Here is a 17,581-nt window from a genome sequence, read left to right as displayed (position 1 = left end):
CTTTATGCTGTGTCCCTCGGCTGTAAAGTTTGAAATCGATTCGAAAGACCTTTACGGTGTAATTCTCTCCTAGGCATGATCTAAGTTTGGAATGCTCCGGTCTCCTGTCTCGGTCTGTCACCGAACCCTTTTTGTTTCTAGCGCTGAATCAATCCATCAAAATCAGCCTCAAAATACAAGAAACTGAACCCTAGCCTGTGGGTAACCTTGAAGGCATGCGCTCCAGCTCTAGAATGGAATGGTTGGCCATAAGCATTTGATCCCTGGCAAGTTGGACCGCCGATCCGGGAATGGGGAAATTATAAGATTGGGGCTAGCTGTAACAAAGGAACTCTGAAGATTTGTGTTTCCAAGGTGCATCTGAGGCTCTGCGCAAAATCGATTGCTCACTTCGTATCCAGTCATGGTGACAAAATCAACATGTCGCGGATTGTTGTCGGTCATGTTTTTGAACCCTGGCAAGAAGAAGAAGAAGAAGAAGAAGAATAGTAAAACAACAGGGGCACTCTGGATTGTTTACTTTAATCCATCTGACGGATTGCGCGAAGTAAATAGAAACGAGCTGACAGGCGCTTGTTGCAGGTGGACGTGTGCAGCATCAGCTGCAAGATAAACCAATAGAATACGGCTCTAACATGGGCATCGGATGCGCGGTTCAACGCTTCTGCAGGAGATGCATCATCTTTCCTATAATGGCCTGTAGCGACAGGACTAGCTACATATCTTGATTGCACCTCTATACACTTGTACGAACGTCATTCGTCGTGCTGCAAATGCTGCCTACATGTGACGTGACGGAAACAAAAAGATATAGATGCAGCGTTCCTGACGAGGCATTAATATTTGCAGACTGACTTATCAGTTGGCTTGGAGGCGCTGAAACATACGAAAGATGCGGTGGGATTGCCCAATTGTGATAAACCAGTGCGCAAGTGAACAAGAAACACGCGGGGTATTTATTGTTTTTCAGCTCTAAGCAGTATTATCGGCAACAGAACTTGTCCGGGATATGTTTCATAAGGGGCTCGATTCGATACTTCTTCTGCGTGGATTAGATATCTAATTTCTTCTCTTCTCCTCCGGCGAGTGAAAACGATCTTTATTATTCCGTACCAGTGACCCCTATCTATCGATCCCCGGTGATCTCTCATCCATTGGAGGCGCCGTTGCTCGCACTTATAACACCATTTACATCACTTACAACGACCCCAGCACAGTAACCCTGGAATCCGAGCAACCGAGCCAACATCTCTGCAACTCTGGTTCATAAATACGTCCCTGGTCACCAAGCACATTGTTTTCCTTCTCCCATTTCCCGGGTTCTTCAGTCAAGGCTTTGATTGGGCTGCCGCTGATAGTTCCTGAGAAAGACACGACCAAAGGAAAAGGAGAGGAAGAGCGCGCTTCCCTGACCGACAAGTTCGCGCCAAAGTGGGATTTATTATTGAGCAAAGCTTTTCATTGCTCATTTCTCAAGCACTATTACCTGGTCCACCGAGAAGCGCGCTTCCGCCGATGGTGCCAGTGAGGCTGACGTCGTTCTCAATGTTTTTGTTGAACCGTTGCTAGTTGGATCCCTGGACATTTTTTTTTCTCTCTCTCTCTACCCCTCTGTGGTTTATAAAACCAATTTCTCGCGGCATCTCCCGACTTCTACCGTTGTTCTTGTAGATTCTACATAACGGTTCTTTATATCCCAGAGGTGTGGTAGCACACGGGCTCAGGCAGAAAAGTTGGTGTGGTTCATCACTGACTTTCGCGGTTAGTTCCGGATTGGGCGCCACCGACCCGTGGACCTTCTTTCGAGGGACCAAAGAGAGAAAAACCACTGGACATTGTCCCTGCACGCCAGCACCTTGAGTGGCCCCGTCCCCCCATTCAAACTCAGCCCAGCCGAGCCCAGCGCCCCTAGCGAGGACCAGAGCTACTGCACCTGCCCGCCGGCGCCAGAGCCGAAGAGAACCTTGGACGAAGCTTGGGAACCCAAGAGCCAGCCAGAGCAGAGGACCCCCCCAAAGGGCCCTCGCCAAAAAAGAACAGCTGCCCACCATGTCTTCAGCTGCAACAACGTCAACAACGGCGTATCAACAAAGACCGAAAACACTGACGCGAACCTCACCTAGAAAAGCCGCGAGAGGTTTCATCGGCACAGCTTCCACGCCGAACCTCAGCGCTCTCTACTCCGCCCAGGCCGGCATTAGCAATAGCAGTAGCAACAGATTAGCTTCCGGCGCTGCAGGCCTCCTTGCGCGCAAAGCGTCACAAGCTGCACTGACCCCCAGCTCCCTTGCTGCTATACCTGATGACAGCGACAACTACCCCTTCCTGTCTGTTCTAAACGACGAGAGCCCGACCAAGATGCCACCCATGACGCCAGGCAGGGCTTCTGTCGCCCACGATGACTTTGATGTTGGCGACATTGTCGATGTGCCCGGCGGCATGCATGGAACGGTCCGTTTTGTTGGTTCCGTCGCCGGGAAGAAGGGCACATTTGCTGGAGTTGAGCTACACCCAGATTTCGCTGCACGCGGGAAGAACAATGGAGACGTTGACGGGTAAGTTACACACAACCACGGGATCTGGAGCGCATGTCCCTTCCTTTTGGTTTATGTCTAATGCTCGCGTCGCAGAATTTCTTATTTCACCACGTCGCAACCAGATGCCGGTATTTTCGTACCCGTAACGAAACTATTCAAGCGAAATTCTGCCACGTCTGGCGGTTTGCACCCCAACACTCCGAGTGCACTGAGAGCTACCAACCAGAATACTGTCAACTACACTCCTCCTACTCCGTCGCTACCCAAGTTCAGCCAATCGGTCGGGCCGGGAAGGGTAGCAAGCCCGACTGGCAGAAAATCTAGGATATCTCTGCCGCGACCCGAATCTCCAGTCCGAAAGCTGCAACTCAGTCCAGCCCCTCGCGCTTCCGCCACAACGCCAGTACCAAAAGCAGTCCCGTCACGATATGGCACTCCTTCGATCGGAAAGTTCTCAGCAAGTATGCGCGGCACCGGTGGCGACCCGGCGAAGCCTCCATCCAGGCTAGACTATCGAAAACCCAGTATTGTGCCGCGCAGTGTTTCTGCTCTTGACCAGGTTGGGCCACAACACTCCGACGAGGATGAGATTACACCCATCGTCAACAGAAGCCAGACAAATGGAAGCATTGGCTCTATTAATAGCTTGAGGATGCGCTCCGCCTCTCGTGCTGCCGCTGTGGACGAAGAGGAGATGGAGCGACTCCGGGCTCAACTTGCAGACCGAGACATGCAGCTGAAGGAACAAGCGTCTGCGCTTGCGGAGATGGAAAGCAGTGTGCAGGAACTCACATCACTGATGGAGAATGCAGATGTCAGTCAGCTGCAGCGCGATATCCATGATGATAAGGACACCACGCAGCTTCGGGCATTATTGAGAGAGAAGAACGAAAAGATCGCCATTCTTACTGGCGAATTTGACGTGCATCGCGCAGATTTCCGCAGCACGATCGATACCCTAGAAATGGCCAGCACCGAGACCCAAAGAGTATATGATGCAAGAATTCAGGAGCTGGAACAAGAAATTCGCGAGCTACAAGAGCGAAACGATGACGTCGAAAGCGTTGCCCGGCAGCTTAAGCAGCTGGAAGAGCTTGTTCAGGAGCTTGAGGAAGGCCTCGAGGATGCCCGAAGAGGCGAAGCAGAGGCACGTGGAGAAGTCGAGTTTCTACGAGGGGAGGTTGAGAGGACACGGGCCGAGCTCAGGAAAGAGCGGGAGAAGTCATCTGCCGCCCTCAATGGCAGCCCGAATGGTGATGCTGTATCGTCCACCAAGGAGCTGGAGAAGAAAGACGATGAGATTAGAGGTCTCAAGGCGATCATTCATTCTCTTAGCAGAGACGGCGTGTCTGGGAATGATACCGCTGATCGGGCTTCGGGACAATTCCGAGGCAGTAATGAATTTGGTAAACCCAGGACAGAATCATTCGAGGCACGCCAAAAGAGAGAGCAAGAACTCAACGAGCTCCGGGCCCTAGTCGACACCAAGAACTCACGTGAGGAGGAGCTTGAACGAGAGCTTGAGGCACTGCGCCGGAACAGCGCCACTACACACCGCGGCAGTGCCATGACGTTGGACAGCAGCAGCCGCAACTCATATCGTGACTCTAAAGGCACTGTTATCCTGGCTCGCGATGCACCAGAGCCCAAGCACAAACGTGTGCCCACCATGGACACCATGGCCGAGAGCGATGCATATTCCTCTGTCACTGAGAGTAGCACTCTTTGGTGCGAGATATGTGAGACCGGTGGCCACGATATCTTGACATGTTCCAACATGTTTGGCAACCAGGATCAAGGCAAAACCAGTCCCGACGTTGCAAAGGCCGGGAACGATACGATGCACGAGAACTCGGCAAGCCTCCAGGTTCCCGGGCCTGAAGTTGACGTCATGCCCCGTCCCCTGACACCGGTAAAATCGACGCCGGCTACCCATCCGCCGCCGGCCAACGTCCAGATCCTACCAAATCCCACAGACTCTGGGCCATTGGCTGGCAAGGACAGTGGCGTCGTCGATATCGAAAAGTGGTGTGCACTTTGCGAGAGGGATGGACACGACAGCATCGACTGTCCGTTGGAGGATGCATTCTAGGAGACATGAAGCTTGTGACGGACGATTGGTTTCCGCAAACAGAGGAGGACTCTTTTCCCATTGCATTCTGAATCCCTTTATGCTTGAGCTACACATTACGATTCCCATTCGCGCGACTTTATTTCTGCTTTTCCAGAGCCATGATACCACATTGTCTTCTTAACGTCCTATCCTGCCAAGTATTAATTCGCTTTCTGCCGTTGCCCGGGGATTGCGGGAAAGAGAGCACTAGGACCATGGCCGAGTTTGGTGATGTCATGAGTCTTTGAATGCGCAGCGGTGGACGAATATAATGAATATAGAGTATGAGATCAACGTATAGACTGTGGAGAGAGGGCGCAACTTGGCGATCCTTCCACCAGTGTGATTTTGCTGTAGTTCTAATCATCCAACACTACACGGGATTTTCCTGTATCCATGATATTGTTACTTCCGTCTGGCATTTTTGAGCATTAATGACCCATCACGAAGAGTAGGTTTACGTTCCGATACCTCTATTGTTGGTGGTACTGCCCTAGGTTAGGCATATGTATGTACGCGGTTGATCTTGACTGAACAATTGAGGAGTCACATTGCAGTAGACACCAGCAGGACTGTGGGATGTGAACCTCGTCAATTTTGCCTCATAGAAGACAGGGAATGGATTGTCTTGATGTTCGTGCCAGTATTCAGGAAACTCCAATATTGAGTCCTGTGTCTCGCTTTTGGGATATCACGCACGGCACCTGCGCCAGTTTATAGAACCTAAAATTCACGAAACGGTCACCAGTCATAAAGTCAATATTTATAGCAAAGTTGCTGCACGCAAGATGTTGGTTGAAAGAAGCTTTTGTGATAAGATGCAATGCCCTTGACATTTCATCTGTATGCAGGAATTAAAAGATCTATGGTCTACCTATCACTTATCTGTGCATCCCCACTTCCGTTTCTGGTGTAAACGTCAACAACTCCCATGGGCAACGTTACGCTGGTCATACGGCCGGGGGCTTCTAGTGCGGAACTCGGCTCCAAATTGGAATGGTTGGTTGGCTGCTCCTCCTCTTCCCCCGCAATACGCCAGTTTCAGGGCGGATGCAGGTCCGCCCCCGAAGGCGAGGGGAGAAGTGCGAGAGAGAAGCTACGTAGGTACAATGTAGCCAAGCTCCACGGGTGGTAGGTAGCTCCCAGCTTCCCCCAAGAGCTTCGTCCTCGGGTGACGGTGCCAGTGACACCACCATCTTCGATCCCTCGTCCAACCTTTGCTCATCCCAACCTCTTCCGTTGCATCTTCAATTTTCTTTGCTGTTGCTCTCTTGTGACCCTACAAATGTGCCGTATCATGACCTAGGCCAATCGTCGTCACTTATATGCTATCATCTCGAATCCTCTTGTTACCTTATCTTCCTAGGTATACGATACCCCACCGTAGCTTTGCTTGGAGACATTCCGTATGCTGTGAATAGCAGAATAACACCTTTTTGGCTATCATCTTTACCTACCTATCGCAACGTCATTGCACCTTGTCCGGACCGAGCAATCTTTCAGTCATCCAATAAACATTTCCCCGTCTCATCCACGCGAACATCATGGGCGGCGACCGTACTCCACAGCTGGAGCTGGCCTCAGCTGCCGCTGCGACCTCCAACTACCCTGCCCAGGCCACTGCCCCCATTGGCAAGCGAATAAGCAAGATCTATAAGGAGAGAATTGCACAATTCTATTCTACAGGGCAATGGGAGAAGCAGAACTTGCTGGCAATGATGTACGAGGGCAAGGCCTCGGGTGCTCCTCACGTCCAGCTATCGACCTGGGCCGCTCCAGGTCTTACAAGGCCCACTTTCGACGCAGCCATGAAAGGCACTTATAGACCAACAAGCGTCGGAGAGGCGTTTGGTCCATCATGGTCGACCCATTGGTTCAAGGTCATCATCAAAGTTCCGAAGGATCTTCTCGACAAGGAGCATCTAGAGTTCCAGTGGGATGGCAACAATGAAGGTCTGATCTGGACTGCAGATGGAAAGCCGCTCCAAGGTCTGACCGGCGGCGGCGAGCGTACCGAGTGGATTCTACCCAAAGCGTTCCGCGATGGCAAGGAACATACCATCTACATTGAAATGGCCTGCAACGGCATGTTTGGCAATGCACCCGGAGGCGACTCCATTCAGCCTCCTAACCCCAATAAGTACTTTCAATTATCCAGGGCCGAAATATGTGCCGTGAACATGGATGCCCGCCAGCTTTGGATCGACACATGGATCATTGGCGACGCAGCAAGAGAGTTCCCCGAGGATTCGTGGGAACAGCACAAGGCATTAAATGTTGCGACCAATATCATTGACACTTTCAAGCTCGGTGACAAGGAATCCCTGAAGGAGTGCCGTAAGATTGCCGAAGAGTACATTGGCTCAAAAGTAAACTCTGCCGATGTTTACAAAACCGACACCGTACCTCAAGTTTACGGCATTGGCCATTGCCATATTGATACCTGCTGGCTTTGGCCATGGGCCGAAACCAAACGCAAGGTGGCTCGATCCTGGTCAAATCAATGTGATCTGATGGAGCGTTACCCGGAACTGAACTTTGCCTGTTCACAGGCTCAACAGTACAAGTGGCTCAAGATGTACTACCCTTACGTATTTGACCGTGTTAAGACAAAGGTCAAGGAGGGCCAGTTCCATCCGATTGGTGGTAGCTGGGTCGAGCACGACACCAACATGCCAAGTGGCGAGTCACTGGTCCGCCAATTCCTTTACGGTCAGCGCTTCTTCCAGGGACACTTTGGAGAACGGTGTCGAACGTTCTGGCTGCCAGACACCTTTGGGTACTCGAGCCAGTTGCCTCAGCTATGTCGTCTGGCTGGCATGGAGCGGTTCCTTACTCAGAAACTGAGCTGGAACAATATCAACAACTTCCCGCACACAACTTTCAACTGGGTGTCACTTGATGGCAGTCAAGTCATCTGCCATATGCCGCCTTCAGAGACATACACCGCCGAGGCTCACTTTGGCGATGTGAGCCGAAGTGTTTCCAGGCACAAGTCCATGGATCAAGACCACACGTCACTGCTGGTCTTTGGCAAGGGTGATGGTGGCGGTGGACCAACCTGGCAGCACATTGAGAAGCTCCGCCGATGCCGTGGAATCAGCGATGAAGTCGGTCGTCTTCCTCGTGTCCATATGGGCAGCACTGTCGACCAATTCTTTGATAAATTGCAGGAAAAGGGCACGTCCTTGGTCACATGGTATGGCGAGTTGTATTTCGAGCTTCATCGTGGTACCTACACAACTCAGGCCAACAACAAGTTGAACAACCGCCGTTCAGAGGTCTTGATGAAGGATCTCGAATTGTTAGCCACCATTGCATCGCTTGAACACAAGAGCTACACCTACCCCAAGGCTGAGTTTGACGAGATTTGGGAGGGAATTCTTCTCTGTCAGTTCCATGACTGTCTTCCAGGAAGCTCGATTGAAATGTGTTACGACGATTCTGATGAAGTAAGTGGATCTTCTGGCACACATGACAATACACGAGCTAACTTATGTGAATCTAGCTGTACAAGCGTATTTTCGAGATTGGACAGGGCGTGCTCAAGGACATTTACAAGCTGTATGGCTTCCCTGAGGTGCAGCCTACGTCAGTCACGGATGCCGTGGCTCTGAACACCCTCCCATGGCACCGAAAGGAAGTCGTCGACATTTCTGAATCCGAGTGTGGAGTTGCATGCGGATCAGGCAACATCCTCAACGTCAAGTCTTTCAAGACTGGCGAGAAGAAGGCCGTGACTGTCAAAGAGGTCAGCAAGGGCATCTTCGTCATGGAAAACGACCAGCTCACTGTCACGGTCGAAGCCGGAACTGTCACATCTCTCGTGGATCGAAGAAATGGACGTGAAGTCATTGCCAAGGGCGGCAAGGCTAACCAATTCGTAATCTTTGATGATAAGCCACTTTACTGGCAAGCCTGGGACGTCGAGGTGTATCACCTGGATACTCGAAAGGAACTTCCATCGGGCCAGACCAAGATCTTTGAGGACAAGGAGCACCGAGTCAGTGTCGTGACCGAGACCAAGATCAGTGATGACAGCTCGATCAAAACTATCCTGAGTCTTCAAGCCGCCTTTGAAGGCTACCAGTCATATGTTGAGTGCACGAGTCATGTTGATTGGCATGAGACCATGAAGTTCCTCAAGGTCGAGTTCCCAGTTGAAGTCGTCAACAATGAGGCATCGTACGAGACCCAATATGGAATTGTCAAGCGCCCAACGCATTACAACACTACTTGGGATATGGCCAAGTTTGAGGTCTGTTGCCACAAGTTTGCTGATCTCTCTGAGCACGGCTATGGTGTCTCGGTTATCAATGACAGCAAGTACGGTTTCGCCACTGTCGGCAATCTGATGCGGCTTTCCCTTCTCAGATCACCCAAGGCGCCTGATGCCCATGCAGATATGGGCACCCACACGATCCGCTGGGCCATCTTGCCTCACGAAGGGGCCCTCGGTTCCACGACCGTTCGAACAGCTCACAACTTCAACAATCCCCTGAAAGTCAAGGCCGCGCCTGCAGCAGAGGTAAAGGCGACCCTGAGCACACAGCCTGTCAGCTTGAAGGGTGACTCATCCTTGGTCCTCGATTGTGTGAAGCGTGGTGAGGATGATGAAGATGTTTCCCAAGATGACAACATTCCCAAGCGCAAGGGTAAGAGCGTCATTCTCCGAATCTACGACAGTCTCGGCGGACACAGCCGAGGCACGATTTCCACTATTTGGAACGTCAAGAAGGTTACAAAGACCAATGTCCTTGAGGACGATCTGGAGACTGTTTCAGTCAGTAAGGATGGTTCATTTGCAATCAAGTTGAGACCGTTTGAGGTTGCCACCTACAGATTGGAAGTTTGATAGGGCACAATGCTCAACTATTGGATCGAATCCAACGGAGCTGCGCGAATGGATAGCGAGAACATTTTTTGTAGTATCAAAACAGCAAAACAATTCATATTACCATTCAAGCGAGTCGCACGGACCTTGAGAGCTTTTTCACTTTGGTTGGCTGAGTGTAGTTTATTTAATTTTATCCCACCATTGATCGTGCTGCCACGTACTGTTATTGAGATAACCGCAAATCTCTTCGTGGTATCTTTAAACTAAACCATAACCTCTTATCAACCAGGCCAGGTGTGATTATTATGCGATTTTTGGAACTACTATTGCGAGCCTCGCACGACGTTGTTCCGTCTCGTCATATTTACTCGCCCGATGGCTTTGCACATCAGACGCCTTGATAATGACTTCTCGGTCTGTTTGACTTGGAGACACTCTCCCGGTATTGATGTGCGTATGTCCTTGGGCCATATGACAAGTCTAGAAATGTTTGTTAGTATCATCGTCTACACCCCATGTAACTTCTTTCTTACCTGACGGTGGTGTTGCGGGACAGTTCACACCATTGTTCAAGGAGGTCGTCCCAAGTATCCCTCGCTGCTTATATATGATTTCCAGCATCTGATCTTGCTGCGTCGGGCTCAAATGTGAAAAGACAGCCAGGGCGGCCGCCACTGGCGTTTCGGATGGTGACTCCTTGCTCTGCGATAGCCATGTGGTGGTGTCGTACATTGCTCCCGTGTCGAGGCACGTTTGCGGAGGCGTGGACGGCGCTATGTGATGATGATGTAGGTCAGAAGATGTTGCATAGTCGGCCGTGTATTGGTGCGCGTGGTGGTTGGGATACGCTGGCGTTGTCATGAAGTCTTGGTGATCTGTGGCCCCGAATAGAGTGGTTGTGTTATTATTGTTGTTGTTAATGGTGCTGTCGGTGTATTCGTATTCTGTAAACCACATATCACTACCAAAGGCTTCTCCTCCTCGTCCTCCTCCTCCTCCCGTCATATCAAGTGACAGAGACTCGCCAGGTAGATGAGTGTTGGACGAGGTGGATAGCCATGATAGTACTGGCGGGGCAGTGGCTAATGATGTTGTTGTCGCCGGAACAGGGCTCTGGGACGGTTCTCTGCTCTGCGCGACTACCGAGAGACTGCCCTGGCTGATGCCGTCAATATCACTGGGCGAGCTTGCTGCGTCCGTGTCCTCGATGTTTAAGATTTGGTCTAGAAGGGCAAGTTTTTGTTTTCTCTTTTCTCCTGGACAAATGTGTCAATATTATCATTTCTTCTTCCAGTAAAATGATCAAAAAGGAAAGCGAGAGGATATAGAGACTCACTATAGGCTCTAGATGCTATCCGGTTCTGTTCCTTGCGTGCCTCGGAATTTCTTGGCTTTGGTGTCTTGATATGTTTTTGCTCGCTCAAGGATGAGCCGGCGTCTGCTGTGGTGTTATTGCTGCTGTCGTGCGCATGTTTCACAGCTTGAGTCATTTTTTTCGGCATTCTCCCTCTGCTTTTAAATAATCCAAAGTGTGTCTGTGGGACAGTGATGGGTGTATTTCATTGAGTAAACGAGGCCCCGATGATTATATTATATGCAAAGAGACTGTCATGACCTGAATTTTTGGACAGGAGAAAATGAAGCTTTTCTCTTCCTCGGGTCATTCCACCCCGGTTCTCCCATCGTTTGATACACTGATTGGACCTCTTCCTTGATAGAGTTATCAGCCTGCCCGTTATGATGCAGGTCCTCTGTGCGTGGCTTTTGGAAATCATTGGATGCAGCAAGGCGGTGTCATCTTACATGAGCAAAAATAAAAAAGACTCGTGTGAATAGACCCTGGGACTCATGGTTCTTTGTCGTGCTGCATGATCGCCTAGCTCGTATCGCCTCGAGGTCCCTGCATGTACTTTGGTATTGATTAAAGCAAGAGCACACAGGACCCCTCCAGGAGTGAGCAAGTCTCAAATAGGCAATGGGAGAGGCTGCAGTCAGGGATGCTTGATGGTTTTCTTTTGCCTCCATACTGCACACGGTCTTTTCATTGGGTATTTGTTGTATGAGATGTCTACCCAGTAGATGTAGATCAAGGTAGTCCTAGCATGGCAAGAAATAATACCTAGGCCCACCCAATCAATGGTTCCACAAAGCAAAAGGCGTGAGATCAACTGGGATCGAATGTGGACAGGGGTAACAAGGAGCAGGGTGCAAGTTTCTGCGATACTGATCGCATTATTCCATCTTCCGGGCACTCTCGGGATTTGCCTGGGGACTGATGACTGATCCCGCGGATTTGTCGTACTTTCAGAGGGAGCAAGGCAATAATTGAAGATGTTTCTTAGGTAGATCAGTGATTTACTCACGAGTAACTACATCTGATGGCAAGGCATCGGCCTCTAGATTACTGATCTCTGCAGCTATGACATGGGGGTCGGGGAAAATGAATACGCGGCCAAATTACTGACTAATCAGCTATACTTCGCAAAGCTATACCATCAGATCATGAGAAACAGTGGGCCACATATAGACTAAGATACTTTTCCAGTGAGGTGAGAGCTAGAGCAGGGTATCTTCCAGCTGAAAAGGTGGGATTGGTGAGGAGACATGGAACGATGGAGAAATGATTATTCAATCAGATAGGGTAGCAATTTTCGCTTAAGCAAGGTTCTTATTTCTTATTTGGTTGAATTGAAGGTCACTTTGTTACTCACCAGTGGGTGACACACGTTACCGATTAGGATACGAAGAATATACACGACCTGAGGCCACATACATATGCAAACCGGTGGATCACTGCGTAGAGCGTCCAGGTCCAAAAGTGCTATGGTCTCTGTACGTTAAATCCTGACCAAGGGGTGAATTTTTACCTCCTTCAAAATGGAGGTACTCCATAATACGTTCGCTGCCTCTTTCCGCTTATAATTGTGCAAAGCGACAGCTCAATAGGCGGAACGATTGCAGCCAAGCCAAGACTCGATCTGGAAGCTTCCGTCACGTGGAACCTTCCATGATGGCCACGTGCGGGACATTGTTTGCGCGCGGCGGAGGGCGCAAGGCAGAGAGAGGCAAGGGTACTAGGTAGTCGGCGGAGTATACAGATTTGTCCTACGGTCTGGCAAACAGACTCAAGTCGGCGGTCTTACCCCCATGGCTGCACGTCTGTAGCTGGTTCGGCCTCACCGGCATTACCTCAAGCAGCTCCTCTGCCTAGCTAGGCTGTCAGCACCTTACGTAGGTATCCATACATGTCAACGAGATAATGTATGTAGTGGTGGTGATGCAGAGGATGGGCTGCTGAGAGATGGGCGGTGGGTGGAGTAAAAGGCTATTCGAATTTTGCTGGCATGGGCCTACCCGACCATCCGCGCTTTTTCTCTTGAGCTCGCATAAATATCGACCAATAGCATGTCAGACCAAACTTCCAAGGGTTCTTCTTCCACCCGTTGGTAATGTTACATGGGTAATTCAGCCCTGCATATTGAAATGAACTAGTTCAATTTGCATCAAAGAGACGATTCGAGAATCCTGTATATCTTGGGTACCCTTTTCAATAATCATAGACCCATAGTCATGGGGGAGGATCCGTTAAGCCCTTCACAGTCCTCGTCAGGCGTCATGGCACAACTTGGGACTGCGTCTTCACACCTATTACTGCGTGAAAAATATCACATATACCAAGGCATGGCCCCGGGAAACTGCAAGGCTTGCGGTCAAAAGGTACCATGTTGCAGGTCATGTGAGCAAGACTTTCTGGGTACACAGATTATTTTGTATGTGTTTCCAGTATCTTTTCCTACCTCGAAGTCCCGTACGTGCAAATCCTCTAATAGCAAGGACGTACACGGACAACGATGACCTCAACGGGCAGTGCATAGAGTCTCTCTACAGATCCGAAAAAATCACAATTCAGTGTTACTCGGATCGTAGTCATCAAAATAGACATATGAAATCCTTGGCCTGGCAGTTCACTGCTTATTGTGTGGGCCCATTACGGCATGCTCTAACTGCAGGTGTGTGTAAGCAGACTACAACCGTCTGGTGTTGGGTAGTCTTGGGCGCAATATTGTGTACGACTTTTAGCCAACTGCCCATGGAAATGCATCATCTAAACAGTATTCAGTTACTATGGTTTTCTTTCTTTCTCAATTGATCAAAATAAAGTACCAAGACCTTTGGTTGAGCCTGATATAATATCTATATGCCTTTATCCATGATGCCGCTCTGCATAATGTAATAGAGCTTGGTGGTGCCCCGCATTATGCATATTTGCAATAATACTAGCAAATTCTCATGGGCTTCAATTCAACGAATCACATGCATAAATCCAACTGTGTTAAAAAAAATCTATTATAGGAATTGCCGTAACATTTACCAAGCAACGCCAATCAACGAAACCAAATTCAGCCGGCGCTTTCAAGATCTCGGAGCCAATTGGAGGTCCATACCCCCCCCCCCCCCAAAAAAAAAAGTCGCCGTCCAAGTATCCAAGAATCAGTAGGGCGGGTATAAGCTGAAGAAGCACTCAACGCAGAGATGTCTTTGCCATATCAATGCGTCACCACCTTGGGACAAGATGGCATTGTAGCTTCTGCAAGGGGCACTGCCATCTTTACCTTTAGCCCGAAAGGAATATTGGTCTCGTCCTGGGAACACCCCGCAACGCAGCACAAAAACACCACCACTGGCGATTCCCCAGCGGAGGACAATGTCGAACAGGCAGCAGAGGAGCCCGAGGAGGGCTCATCGCCAACCAAAAGGCGCAAGGTGGAGACAGTGACTGGTGTGGAAGCCGTAGCTGCCAGCTCGGGAGAAGGATCGGAGCAGCAGGCGCAAGTCGAAGTCCAGGGAGAGGAGCAGAAGCGGACCAAGAAGGGCAGGCATTTGAACAAACTGTCTCCCGCGGACCAGCCTCATATCAATCTCTTGAGAACCACCTCAAATGGGAGCCACTTGATTGTGGTAACGGGCACGGACAAGGCTGTGTGGGTGTTTGAACATGATGGCGAGGGCAAATTAACAGAGCTTAGCCAAAGGTAAGCAAAAGTATCCCCTCTTGCCCCCGTCAACTTGGGGCGGGGCGGCGATGGCAACAATGGTATCTAATTTTATTCAGATGTATGCCCAAGCGGCCGTGCGACCTGGCAGTGACGTCAGATGACAAGACGATTCTGGTGGCTGACAAATTCGGAGACGTCTACTCACTGCCTCTCATTCAGACGGAAGAGCTAGTTGAGGGCGCTGCGACCCCTAAGGGGTACCAGCCCATGCCATCCAAGGGCGCAGACAACTTGACCGTCCACACCCAGCGCAATCTCAAGGCGCTGATAGACCAGGAGCGCCAGCGCCAGTCCAACCCCCAGCCCAAGACCAAGGAGGCCCCCAAGTTTGTCCACGAGCTCCTGATCGGCCATGTGTCCATGCTCACGGCCATTGCCGTGGGAGCTTCGGCCAACGGCAAGCCGTACATTCTGACGGCCGATCGCGACGAGCACATTCGCGTCTCCCGCGGCATACCCCAGGCCCATGTCATTGAGAACTTTTGCCTCGGCCACAAGTCCTTTGTCAATGCGCTGTGCCTCCCGCGGCCGGATGTTCTAGTGTCGGGTGGCGGCGATGACGAGCTCTACGTTTGGGATTGGCTCAATGGTACTCTGAAGGGCAAGACGGATCTACTCGGTCCCGTCAAACAGGTTGTTCCCGAGGCCACCAAGGTTGCCGTTTCCAGGCTTGTATCATCACAAGACGGCTGGGTCATGGTCATATGCGAAAGGTGAGTGTTCCCTTTCCCCAGTCGTCTACAAGTATTTTTTTGCAATGACATCTGACTTAATCATTCATCAGGGTCCGCGCCGTTTTCGCCTTCCTCTTTTCCAATGAAAAGCTCACTTTTGTAGAAGCGCTCAAGGTTCCAGGCAACGCGCTCGACGTGGCCATCATCCCAGCCACCGAGAAGAGACCCAGCAGAGTCGTCATTGGTTTCGACAACGAGACGGAATCGACCAGCAGCGCGGCTGAACCTCAACTCGCAGTCTTTGAGGAGCGTGGGGAGTTCTGGGAGTCGATCGACTTTGAGTACCAGGACACTGACATAAGCAAAATCGAGTGTACTAGAGCCAGCCTCGATAATGTTTTCTACGCTGTCGAGAACCTACGCAAGACTGAGAATCCGTACGGTGATGACGACGGAGAAGATACGCCTGCAGCAGACTCTGAAGGACCTTCCTCGGCGGCGAACTAGATTGATATCATCAAGCTTGAGGGGATACTGCATCTTAGGATATAGAATATGGGTCCGTGGGCACATATTCAGGATGTTGTAAATACTGGACTAGAGAAAATTGCATGTCGCGGCGTTTTGCTTGCTATTCAGTCATAGAGATATGGCAAAGTACAGGAAACTGGCCCAAAAAAGGTGATTTGTAGGCCATCTCATAAGATGAGCGCCGTAATTGTGGTTGCTATCTTTGATCATGATCTTGAATATTGATCTGCTCCTCATCTTGGGAGAGGTATAATGTCCGACGCTGCCTATACACAAAACAAACAATCATATACTACACTTTGTATTGTAATGGAACGCATGTTCGCTTTTTACATGCACGCCTTACATGCCATCTTCTGGCAGACCCTCGACGACCTCTTCCACCATGGCGATCAACTCATCAATGTCCGGCCGGTGGTCCGGCTCGACTGTAAGACATTTCCGTACGACTTCTTTTATGGGATCGCTAATGACCTCGTCGGCATTTCCAGCTTCTGCACCCCCCGCGGGACCCTTGCCCTTTTTCTGGTTCTTGCCCTCGTCCGGGAACCTCCAGTCGCCGCCCAGCACGCACATGCTCAAGCTGCCGCCCGTCTCGTCGCTGCGCATCTCAAAGGGCGACTTGCCCACCAGACAGGCGTACAGCGTGCAGCCCAGCGACCAAATATCTACCTTGGTATCAATGACGGCCCCCGTGTTGACCTCGAACAGCTCGGGCGCCCGATACGGCATTGTGCTGTGCTCCGCGGCCGTGTCCTGCATGGCAACGGCTTGCGATCGCGACGTTATCGGTATCGGTGACGGGGCTACGGAGCCTAGATCCATGATGATGGGACTTGCGCCGTCGTCGTCAATCATGATGTTGCCTGGATTGCGCTGTTAGTGATGTTCTTTTTTTTTTTCTTTCCTTCTTTCCTTCTTTCTTGATTACAACGGGGATTGACTGGATGTGCCTACCTGGTTTAATGTCCCGGTGTGAATATGACCTCCTCTCGCCCGGAGCAGCAATCTGTTCGTCAATCATGAGCGGCCTCGCCTGCTCGGTTTCGTCGTCGGCATCCGCTGCCGCGACAGCCTGATTCCTCCTGCCCTTGCCCTTTTTCTTGCCGGGACCCGGGACGTCGTCCTCGCCCGCCTTTGCATCTCCCATCTCCATGCGCTCGCCGGCCGCCGGGGCCTGGTAGTGGTGCATATCCTTGAGGGCGCGACACACGCCGAGGAAGAGGACCATGAGCTTCTTCTCGGGGAAGCGGGCGTGGTTGACGAGGTTGGCATTGATCATGTCCTGGAGGTTGCCGCGGCGGTAGTAGGGCAGCAAGACGTAGACGGTCTTGGAGCCGGGGTCGCTGCGCTCCGAGGCGACGGCGTAGTCGACGCTGTGGATGACGCCGGGGCTGTGGGCAAACGTCTTGTAGGCCTCGACCTCGCGCATGGCCTGCTGGACCGACTCGGCGCCAAAGGGACATCGTATCTTCTTGAGCGCAAACAGCTCTGCCGTCGACGTGTCCTGCACCAAGTAGACGTATGAGAAGCCGCCTTCGCCCAGTAGCCGTAGGATCTTGAAGGACCGGCTGTTGATCTTGAGCGATGGCGAGCCCGGGAAACAGCTCAGGCAGTTGCCGAAAGAGTATATGAGGTCTTGTAGGAGTTGCGCCATGGTTGGCTAGGTCGAGGAGAGAACGTTCTCTCCTTTTCTTTCTCTCGTGGTGATGGCGCCCGTGATTTCCAGTCAAGTGTATGTACGGCGAGGAATGTTTATCGTGATCTTATCTCCTGTTCGATAGGTCGTCTGGGCTGGTCGAGGATAACAGAGTTACGGCTGGCAGCTTGCA

General features: G+C 51.0%; 5 protein-coding genes across 5 annotated transcripts; 3 read left to right on the top strand and 2 right to left on the bottom strand.

Annotated features, from left to right (window-relative positions):
• Positions 1-2,049: 2,049 nt before the first annotated feature.
• On the top strand, positions 2,050-4,629 carry PFICI_00420 (uncharacterized protein; the record flags this gene model as incomplete). The annotated part of the gene is made up of 2 exons (XM_007829001.1): positions 2,050-2,555; positions 2,631-4,629. 2 exons carry the CDS (start codon positions 2,050-2,052, stop codon positions 4,627-4,629), a joined length of 2,505 nt encoding a protein of 834 aa, XP_007827192.1.
• Positions 4,630-6,194: 1,565 nt separating this feature from the next.
• On the top strand, positions 6,195-9,505 carry PFICI_00419 (uncharacterized protein; the record flags this gene model as incomplete). The annotated part of the gene is made up of 2 exons (XM_007829000.1): positions 6,195-8,102; positions 8,159-9,505. The coding sequence occupies 2 exons, from the start codon at positions 6,195-6,197 to the stop codon at positions 9,503-9,505; spliced, it is 3,255 nt and encodes a 1,084-aa protein (XP_007827191.1).
• A 370-nt stretch (positions 9,506-9,875) lies between these two features.
• PFICI_00418 (uncharacterized protein) lies at positions 9,876-10,977 on the bottom strand (the record flags this gene model as incomplete). Its single annotated transcript, XM_007828999.1, has 3 exons — positions 9,876-9,967; positions 10,021-10,743; positions 10,824-10,977. 3 exons carry the CDS (start codon positions 10,975-10,977, stop codon positions 9,876-9,878), a joined length of 969 nt encoding a protein of 322 aa, XP_007827190.1.
• A 3,043-nt stretch (positions 10,978-14,020) lies between these two features.
• Positions 14,021-15,725, top strand: PFICI_00417 (uncharacterized protein; the record flags this gene model as incomplete). Its single annotated transcript, XM_007828998.1, has 3 exons — positions 14,021-14,520; positions 14,601-15,257; positions 15,329-15,725. The coding sequence occupies 3 exons, from the start codon at positions 14,021-14,023 to the stop codon at positions 15,723-15,725; spliced, it is 1,554 nt and encodes a 517-aa protein (XP_007827189.1).
• Positions 15,726-16,091: 366 nt separating this feature from the next.
• PFICI_00416 (uncharacterized protein) lies at positions 16,092-17,406 on the bottom strand (the record flags this gene model as incomplete). The annotated part of the gene is made up of 2 exons (XM_007828997.1): positions 16,092-16,615; positions 16,707-17,406. The coding sequence occupies 2 exons, from the start codon at positions 17,404-17,406 to the stop codon at positions 16,092-16,094; spliced, it is 1,224 nt and encodes a 407-aa protein (XP_007827188.1).
• Between the last annotated feature and the right edge of the window lie 175 nt (positions 17,407-17,581).

Source organism: Pestalotiopsis fici (assembly GCF_000516985.1).
Source record: "Pestalotiopsis fici W106-1 unplaced genomic scaffold PFICI_Scf_1, whole genome shotgun sequence".
In the NCBI taxonomy this organism is placed as follows: Eukaryota; Fungi; Ascomycota; class Sordariomycetes; order Amphisphaeriales; family Sporocadaceae; genus Pestalotiopsis; species Pestalotiopsis fici.
Note: the sequence above shows the minus strand (reverse complement) of the source record. Positions and strands in the feature narration are given on the sequence as shown.